The sequence below is a fragment of the Oryzias latipes genome, chromosome 1, assembly GCF_002234675.1.
Source record: "Oryzias latipes chromosome 1, ASM223467v1".
Lineage (NCBI taxonomy): Eukaryota > Metazoa > Chordata > Actinopteri > Beloniformes > Adrianichthyidae > Oryzias > Oryzias latipes.
In genome coordinates this window covers 3,603,220-3,612,886 of record NC_019859.2, presented here as the reverse complement: position 1 = coordinate 3,612,886, position 9,667 = coordinate 3,603,220, and the positions used below count along the sequence as shown (strand labels likewise).

General features: G+C 46.7%; 1 protein-coding gene across 1 annotated transcript; it reads right to left on the bottom strand.

Annotated features, from left to right (window-relative positions):
• Positions 1–1,134: 1,134 nt before the first annotated feature.
• LOC111947362 lies at positions 1,135–8,694 on the bottom strand. Its single transcript, XM_023954253.1, has 12 exons — positions 8,470–8,694; positions 6,739–7,053; positions 6,248–6,617; positions 6,041–6,125; positions 5,476–5,969; positions 5,030–5,392; positions 4,637–4,827; positions 4,233–4,569; positions 3,495–4,116; positions 3,036–3,224; positions 2,487–2,953; positions 1,135–2,384 (listed from the first exon to the last, which is right to left on the bottom strand). The coding sequence occupies exons 1-12, from the start codon at positions 8,556–8,558 to the stop codon at positions 1,179–1,181; spliced, it is 4,728 nt and encodes a 1,575-aa protein (XP_023810021.1). The 5' UTR covers positions 8,559–8,694; the 3' UTR covers positions 1,135–1,178.
• Between the last annotated feature and the right edge of the window lie 973 nt (positions 8,695–9,667).

Genomic DNA, 9,667 nt, shown 5'->3' with positions numbered 1-9,667 from the left:
CTCTGCGGAAGGGCGATGCGCTGGACAGAAGTGCAATTGAGATGTGTTAGGATTGGCCAACCCTTGACGTACAGGTGTTGACGTTTTCTCCCAGTGGAGCCATCTTGTGGTAGATGGATGAAATTGCAGAGAAAAATGGTCGCTGCTACCCAGTCATTGTAAATAAATGCAGAAAACATTAATAATCCATGTTAACCTTCCCATTAAATTGTCCAACCCAAAAGTACCCCTAAATTCTTGAGACGGCTGACTTATGAAGATGGTTCATTTGGAAGTAAATCTATTGATATCTTGAAGTTTATTTGAATGAAGCAAAACCTCCACTAAAGTGTCCTGTTGCCTGTATGGCACTAATTGGCGCCATCTAGTGTTCAGTTGATCAAATTGCTAAATCCACATGTTTATGTAAACAAGTTATTGAAAACCTTACAGTAATGACAGTAGTTTCAAGTTAATTCTTGTCATGTCTTAAATTTGATTTGAATTATAGAAAATCTCCTCTGATACATTTCCTGTCATGTGTCCATAGAACCAAGCTGGAAGCTGTGCCAAATGATCCAGGTGATCTGACCTGAAAAGTGAACTGCAGAGCTCCTTATACTCAACTCTTGAACATACGAGGTCTTTTTATTGGAGTTGCAAAGAAGGTATTTGGATATACTCCGTTAGACAACACTCCAGATGGACAACAGTGTGGTCAAGGAGTTGACCAGCATTTGCTTCCTTACTCTGGAGGAACTCCCATTAGATGACAAGCTGACAAAATAAAGACTAAGCCAGCTTTACTTTTTTTCCCACACATGTTGTAGTGAAATTCTAATTTTCACTTAAGAATGTATTTGAGATTATTTTGAATAAACATTCAGGTAAATCTAAGTTTTTGTTGTGTCTTATTTACTTTTTAGTATTTGCTGTCTCCCTTTTTAATGATATGATCTGTTAGGTGCTTACAAATCAAAGAACAGATCAAGATTGCGTGTGATGAGGGAAGGCTCAGAAAACACTGCAGTGACTGTCTGGAATGCCTTGGGATTCCCCCTGAGGAAGTGGCCTTTGAAGAGGAAAATCTGACCTTCTTTGCTCAGACTGCTGCCCTTGTGACCTGATTTCTGAAGAAAATGAATGATGCAAATCTGTAAAAACACAAATTCTTTTTTATTGTAACACAAACATATCTGTCAACAAATGTCATCGACAACAGAGCTAAAATGTTCAAAGCTCTCAAAAACTCTGTTTTGAAGACCCTTTGAAGTTGACATCTTGGTCACTGGGCAAAAAGTTTTCTTTTTGTATTTTTTGTGTCCCTGGAGAGCTTGGCCACAGAGACTACAAACGGGGAGATTGTGCACTCTTGACACTTTACTGTCCCCTCCTGAGCTTTGTCCTTGGAGCTTCCTTTTATAGATGGTAGCTTTTGCCCAGGAGGGTGTGCTGATGCTGGTGTGTGTGCTTTGCATGGAGGCGGCGCTGATGCTGGAAGCGGTGCTGATGCTGGAAGCGGTGCTGATGCTGGAAGTAGTGCTGGTGTTGTCAGGGGCAGGTCGTATGGGAACGAAATAGACGCCCTGGATGGATGAGGAAGCAGCTGCAGGCTGCGTTTGGCTATGGATGACAGGTTTAATCAGAGTTCTGCTTGGTGGTTTTGGGAAGGAGGTGGAAGAGGGCAGAGGGATGTCTGTTCTCTTTTTCAGCTTTTTTGTTCCAGCAGTGCTTGGTATTGGTACATATGTAAGCACAGGGTAGTCTTGTGGGGGCAGCACAGCTGGCTGATGTGGTGCTGGAGGTAGCTCCGAGGAGGAGATGGAGGTGGTCTTTGTGATGGTGGACGGCTGCTTGGTGGCACGGAGGTTCAGCAGCCTCTCCTGAAAGCGAATAAAGTCTCTCACCGTCTTGCTGTTTATCTTTGGTAGAGGGATCCCCGCCCTGGACAGGATTGGGTCCTCCACCAGAAGACAATGCTGGATGCGTTCATACGCTTTAAGAATGTTGGTCTTCTCCGGGCTGCTTTGAGAGCCGTGAGGAGTCCGCAGCCACAACAGTTTCACCAGCGTGTACATCAGCCTGTTGTTTTGGGCGGTGATGTCTTGCTGAGCTGGAGCGTACCGTTTAGCCATTTTCACCTTCTGGATAACGGCAGCTTCAACAAGATCATCCCTTTTGGTCCTGCAGTACAAGGTGTTGCCCCAGTGTGTCCTGTACAGCTGGTGAAACTTCTGCGGCTGCTTATCATGTTCCTCCACGGCGTTCCAGGCTTCCACAACCTGGCTCCTCTGCTCTGTGGTGAGGGACAGCTTGTTCTCCCTCACGCCAATCTCCACGAGCAGAGAGCAGAATCTCTCCAGCCTCTGGAATCCAGGAAGAGGATTCGGACTACAGACATCCTCCTGTTTTAAAGAACAAAAGTTAAAAAGGTTTCAGAGAATAAAAAGACTTGCACACAGGAGACTGTCTGTGCCGTTTGAAATATTTAAAAAGAGGCTACTCACAAAGGCTGGCGGGTGAGGAGTGGAGGTGTCGTGGCTGGTGATGTTGATGTGGGCTGGGGTGGCGTGGAGAACATCACTCTGCTCCTCGCTGTCGCTGTGGTAGGCCTCATCTTCCACTTCTGGATCCAGCTGCTCAGGTGGAACCACCTCCTCTTCTGGACCAGGTCCATCTGACATGATGTCCTGAAGGGAAAAAGGTCCAGATTCCCCTGTGCTCTGGCTGAAGAGGTACTCCAAACCCAGGAGCTCCTTTGAGGCCACATCAGCGGGAGTTTGGAAGTTTTCTTCCACAGTCTCTCCAAACAGCTGCTGACAGCGTCTGTTGAGCCTGTCAATCAGCGGAGCAGAGTACGTCCGGTGTCTCCGCCCTCTGCCTCCAAACACGGCATCTGCGCTCCTGTCGGAGTTCCAGCGAGCAATACCGCTTATCAGGTAAACCTGATATGGACGTGCAGCACAGTGTGGCCCTGTGTGGTGACAAGATTTTTCAGAAACCTCATTTTTAATAACCTTTCATGTGCTGCTTCTGTGCACGCCAGAGTGTTCTACCTGGAATCATGTGTGGCAGCACTTTGTGGAAACCCTCCAAGCTGTTGCTTCCTCGAAGGCATTTATAAAAAGGCACATCCACACCGTTGATGTTGGTAACACGAGCCACCCTGTACATGCACATGTCAGGTGGATCCTGAATGCAGCCCAGATGCCGCTGCTGGCACGCCCACACCTCATCGATGGCTTCTATAAATAAATAAAGGAATTCAGAAATAAGGCAGTTCAGTCAACACATTTTTGACACATACAGGGATGATTGTGAACTTTTTGTTTTAGTTTGTTTTAATTTAAGCTCTGTTTTCAGGTTGTCAGTCCAAATAGCTGCCTTTCCTTTGAGTTAATGATCCTCAGTGTGTTTAGTTGTTTGGTTCTCAGAGAATCTTTTAACTGCTGACAAACATTCAACACTTAGTTATATAGTAATTGGATAGTTCACTAAGAAAGCTTTCCGTTTACCTGGTGTCTTGAAGAGGCTCACTCCACTTTCATCCAGACCAGCTGGACCTTTCAGCTCCTCGATCGCCCCCTGGATGAGCTGGAATGTTTCCTGTGGTCCCAGAGTCACCCTCCGCACGTGGTGCTTCAGCTGCTCCCTGGAGATGTGCTGCTGGATGACGCAGTCATCCGACAAAGACTTCAAGGCTTCCCCCTTAGCCCTGACAGCCTTTATCAGCAGATCCAGGTCGCCTTTATTGTAAGCCAGCACTGCCCCAGCCAGTGCAGACTTGAATGCAGCGCATTTGGAGTGGCTATCAGTCCGGATGGCTGCGTCGAACCGGTGGATCCAATGGAAGATGTCCAGCCGAACCACCATCCCACGGTCAACCCAAGGCTGAAACAAAGTCTCCACCGCTGTTGGGCCTTGAGCGCGGCAGCACCCCCGATCAACGTACAGGATCTTCGGAGCCGGTTGATTGGCCTGCTCAAACCTCTCCATCAGTCCTTGACACATGGGCCGAAGCTTGTCTGTGGATTCCTCGCAGGTCAGCACGAAGGTCACAATTTGGGAGTGCTCGTTTCCAACACTGGTGAACCACTCGGCTGACCCATGAGCCTCTCCAGACAGCTTCTTAACCACCTGAAACATACCATCATTTGTCATCAAACCCCAGCAATATGAGGTGCATTTCATCTCAAGTTGTGAAAATGACTGCAATATGTCTGAAATGATAATACAATGAAACTTTGAAATACTTTTTTGGTGGAATCCATTTTCAGCACAGTGCCAAAGTTGGAGAGGATCTGGTTCCTGTAGTCCTGCACATTGTCGGCCTCTGCCAGCAGAAAGGCGTGCCGCAGCAGTCGCGCGGAGGGTAACTCTCTGGAGGGGGGGGGAGGGCGGAAGGTGTGCCCCAAAGCGGAAACAATGCCACCCGGCTCCAGGGTGCCCATCAGAAGGGTGGTGTACAGGTCCTTACGATGAAGATATTCTTCATGGTGGTTTTCCTGGACCTGCCGCCACACCTTCACCATGGTGTTGCCCTCTGTTCTGTCCCGCAGAAGGCGAACAACATTCTTGTCCACGCCGCGCCTTGGAGAAGAGAGAGTCATCAGATGATTCATTTAAAATTCATCCACATGCTGCTGGTAACACTCACTTGCAGGTGAGAACTGCAGGGAACATGGCTTGATGGGCCTCACTGAGCTGAGACAGAATGACACGATCCCATGCAAGCCAGCGCCCCACTGTGCCCCCCTCCTTGTTTCTGGCTGCCTTCGTGCATGGTCCACAACACAAAACCTCAGTCAGCATTGTGTACCAGCTGGGCACGTCACATATGTGCCGTACCTGCAGAGATCAGAAACAGTGAAGCAAAGCTGAGCAACGTGTGATGTGTTCATCTCTGAGGCTATATTTAACTACTAAACAGAACAAAATTAAAGCTGTATGGAAAGCCTCTAAAAGACATTAGTATTGGATCTTCTGTCCTGAACACTTCTGCTTAAAAAAGAAATTTACAAAAAAAGAAGAAAAAAAAGGTGAGTCGTACCCGATGATGGTAGCCAGACTTGTAGAGGTGCACATCTCGCCCTGCACCTGCACAGGTGTCACCCCGAGGACACTTGAGAGAGTACCTCCAAACTCCCACAGGACGCCAGACAAAGACGCGGCTCCGGAAAAAGAGGTGTGGAGCCGGTAGACCAGCGCTGATGAAACCAGGAGGCTCCGGAGGGTAAAACCACATCCGGTCTGATTTCATCACTCGCCTCCTCTTGAGATGGCCAGAAACATCTTTATATGTTTGAACAGCTGTGAAGAGTCCTCTCTCTGTGTCCTCCTTCAGCCAATTGACGTCAGCAGGCGGGATGCCATTGGGGTCTTCCCACAGACGCACCCAACCCTCTAATTCCACCTGCATTGCAAATTATATACAGAACATGTGATGAGTTTTAATTAAATGTAAGAGATTTAAAGTAGTCATATTTACTAACTTACAGGTGAGTCACTCTGAGGCAGTTCCACAGGAGTGACGCGACTCTGGGATGTGGAGGCCAACGCACTGGTCTGAAGAACAGATGCAGAGTGCTGTGCAATGGTTCCAGACAGAACGGGCCTCTTACTGATTTTAGGCTGGGAGGATGCAGATGGGGAGGTCCTCTCTGGATGAAGGGGGGCAGATAAGGATATCTGAGGCTGGGAGGATGCAGATGGTGAGGTCCTCTCTGGATGAAGGGGGGCAGATGAGGATATCTGAGGCTGGGAGGATGCAGATGGGGAGGTCCTCTCTGGATGAAGGGGGGCAGATGAGGATATCTGAGGCTGGGAGGAAGATGCGGTTGAGGCAGTCATCTCTTTCCGAGGGGAAAATGAGGATGACTTGACCCGGCTGGCTGACTTCTTTTTTGTAGGCTGGGATTCTTTAGAAACAATCTCAGTAAGCCGACTACTGCCTTGGCTTGCACTAGCGGACTCCTGAGACGTCACTAAATCTAAGAAAGTAAAAATTTTGGGATTAAGAAAGACATGTACGTATTTTTAATTAACTCTGTTAGTCTCTTACCTTCCACAGCCTGACATGCAGCCATCAGCTCAGCATCATCAGCAGCAGCAGACATTGAAGATGGATTGCCCATTTTCAGCTGTTGCTGCAGTAGGAAAGAAAACGTTTTAATTCATTAAATTCTGTAAAGTTCAGTCATGAAACATTATCAATGTGCAAATCAAACACGCTCTTTGCTTTTGGGGTGTTTATGGCCACAACACTTACTTGTTCCTTTTCTGATATGTATTTTCGGAACCTCTTCATCTGCACGCTGGTGATGTGGGTCAGCGGTGTGTTCAACCATCTCCTCACCGAGCTGTTTGCTTTTTGAATCATCTCCCTCTCCTTCATGCTAAATGTCTCTGGCCTGTCTTTTTGGGCTGCATACTGCCGGTGGAGCTCCCACATCTCCTGAAAGGTATGGTCTTCAAACCCTTTCTGGCCATAGATGCACCGATCTATGTTGGCCTCGAGGAGAATGGAGACTTGAGGGAAGCTCTCTGCGTATTCCGTCAGGCAGTCTTTTATCCACTGGTTCCCAATTTCACCTTTTCGAGCCGGGTTAATCACCTCCGCTCTGTGTTTGTCAACTAGGCTGCAGGTGGATATTTTGATCAGTTTAGTTTAATGCAGACATATTTGTGTCATTCATATTTAGCATTGCATGCGTTAGGTTGTGTAGTACATAAAAGGTCATTTTTATGTTAAATACTTACAATTTCAGGTATCCAACATCATTGGCCACAAGCCAGTGGAAAGGGGCGTTCTTGTACTGCCCAAAAGGCAACACCAGCCTTCCCAGACACTGCTGATGGGATGGTGAAGAGATCCCTTCAGCCCGCAGCAGTTTTTCTGCATGGCCTAGGGCGGTGAACTGATGGAGCAGCTCTGGTGGAGGTTGAGGGAAGATTTTTTTGTTCTCCCGATACAAGCGGGCCTCTTTTGAAGCCACAATAATGGCCTGCTGGCGATGCGCTGGGGCGTTTGGGTTTGTGACCCGGATGAAAGTTGCCATCTTTGCTTGTGATAGTCTGTGTCATAGAAGAGTAATAGGTGGTTACACAGAGTGCTGGCAAGACTTCAAAGTGTGTTTAATTCAAATATCTTGGCAAAATCTATATTGTATATTCAATGTTAGTATTCTTTTTTAAATCCTCATCTAGGCCTTTAAAAGCATGCACATGAATATACAATGACGTACACGCATGTGCACGTGCATGCATGCACGTCCACATGCATCATTGTATGTGCATGTCATGATGCATACGATGACGTGCATCATTGTATGTGCACGTCATTGTATGTGCATGCATGTACGTGCATGTGCATGCATGTACGTGCATGTGCATGCATGTACGTGCATGTGCACGTCATTGTATGTGCATGGGCATGCATGTACGTGCATGTGCACGTCATTGTATGTGCATGCATGTACGTACATCTGCACGTCATTGTATGTGCATGGGCATGCATGTACGTATATCTGCACGTCATTGTATGTGCATGTGCATGCATGTACGTACATGCACATACAATGACGTGCAGATACAATGATGCATGTGCACATGCACACGCATGTGCATGCATCACTCAACATAGTTTTAAAAATTGACTGTTAGAAAAATCCAACGTTGCAGAGAGACTTGTTCACTTAAAAAGCTAAAACCCACAATGACGTTGTCTAGTTAGGAAAAAAAGATGTTTGTGTTTATTTACTCCCTAAAATGTATGCTACTAAAAACGAATGCTAATTCGAAAAAATCGCTAGCTAGCTAGCTAGGACCTGTTTACAGACCAGAATAAAGGTCAAATCTCAGCGATCGGAGCAGTTTGACCAGTTAAACGTTTAATCTGAAGAGGAAAAACAAAGTGCTATTCGCAAAATCGTCCGTAAAAGGCATGCTTTTACAACGAACGCTAATTTGAAAAGTTCGCTAGCTAGCTAGCTAGGAGGACCTGTTGGCAGACCAGGAAAACCGTCAAATCTCAGCGATCGGGGCGATTTGAACGATCAAAACGTTTAATTTGAAGAGGAAAAACAAAGCACTATTCTCAAAATCGTCCGTAAAAGGGACGTTAGTACAACGAACGCTAATTTGAAAAGATCGCTAGCTAGCTAGCTCGCTCGGACCTGTTTGCAGACCAGGAAAAACGTCAAATCTTAGCGATCGGAGCGATTTGAACAATGACAACATTTAATATGAAGAAGAATAAAACAAAGCACCTTTCAAAATGTCGGAAAAATGCTAGTAGTACAGGGACTGCTAGGTGGAAGCGATCATTCCTTTTTTGCAAAACAATGTAAACTGTGCGTGCGAATGGCAGCTCAGACAACAATGAAAACACGTAATTAGGGATAGTAAATGCTTGAATAAAGAAAAAAACTTGTCCTAACTAAATCAAAGGCCATTTTTGATGAAGCAGGTATTGCTGGGAAAGTGGCTCACCTGGTCCGCGTGCAGCGTGTCAATGCTCGCGATCTGATTGCTTCTCTAGGTTGGGCACAACGCGCCTCTGATTGCTCGTTCACATCCATGGGCGTCAAGTCTGGAACAATGAGCGTCGAGAATTGTCCATGTTGGACGCAGACTCGACCAATGGGAGCGGAGATCGTCTACGTTGAACGTGGACTGTTGCACTACTCTGGCCCCATCCTCTGCGGAAGCCACTTTTCCAAGAACAGGCACGGGTCCTGTTCAGCTCCTTCTGGCAAATTGACAAGTCTTAAATTGTTCCGCCTTGATCTTGATTCCAAATCTAAGACTTTGTCCTCCAGAACTTTTCCTTTTGCTTCCAGTGCGCTCACCTTGGCCTGCAAAACGCTGATGTCGTCCTCCGTGTTGGAAATGCGCACCTCCGTTTGTGTCACTCGTTCAGCGCAATCATTCAGTTCCTGTTTTATGTCTTCGACTGCCAATAAAAGTTTGTCAAATCTTGTAGAAAAGTCTGTCTTCATGGAGGTCACAACAGACAGTATTTTATCCACCTTGCTGCTTTCCTCCTCGCGCGTCTCCGCCATTTGGACAGTGGCAGCGTTAGCCTTCTGCGCTTCCCCTCGAAGACGAAACTCCGTTAACTTGGGTTGCTTAGAATTTTCAGTTGTTTCTTTTCCAGTTTTAGGTTTTTTATGCATTATTCCTTCATTCCTCTTGTAATTTAGTTTTGGATAGCAGCAAGTAAAGTTCTTGGTATAGCACGAGCTGCAGAGCGGCAGAAAACACGACTTTTCACATGGCCGCCATAACCGGAAGTTCATAAGTTAATATTTTAAGCTGTATAACAATTATACCAGATCTGCTGAGACGACAAATATTACATCAAAGGTGAAATTCTGACATGAAGATGAGCAGAAAATGTCTGTCCATCAATACACTGTGGGTTAGGAGGAGGGATGAAGCAGAGAGGGAGCAGTGTGATAGTGTGCACGTGGGGGTGGAGATACATGCACCCTGCTGAAGTAAACCGTGTGTTCATAAGGGAACCAGATCCTCCCCAGCCAGACCGGGGGGGGGGGGGGGGGGGGGGCAGGCCGGGAGCACCCCAGGCGACGGGAGGAGCTTTTGTTTGTTCTTACCTGCAGACTGAAAGCATCGTCTTGATAGATTTTTAAACATTATTGTGATAACTGAATCTAAATGACCTCCT

Excerpts from the sequence above, each read along its gene's own strand:
- LOC111947362 (XM_023954253.1), bottom strand. The coding sequence starts at position 8,558 with ATGGATGTGAACGAGCAATCAGAGGCGCGTTGTGCCCAACCTAGAGAA. Across the intron at positions 4,570-4,636 it reads CCTGCAGTTCTCACCTGCAA|GCGCGGCGTGGACAAGAATG; the intron begins GTGAGTGTTACC and ends CTCTTCTCCAAG. Across the intron at positions 3,225-3,494 it reads GAGCCTCTTCAAGACACCAG|AAGCCATCGATGAGGTGTGG; the intron begins GTAAACGGAAAG and ends ATTTATTTATAG.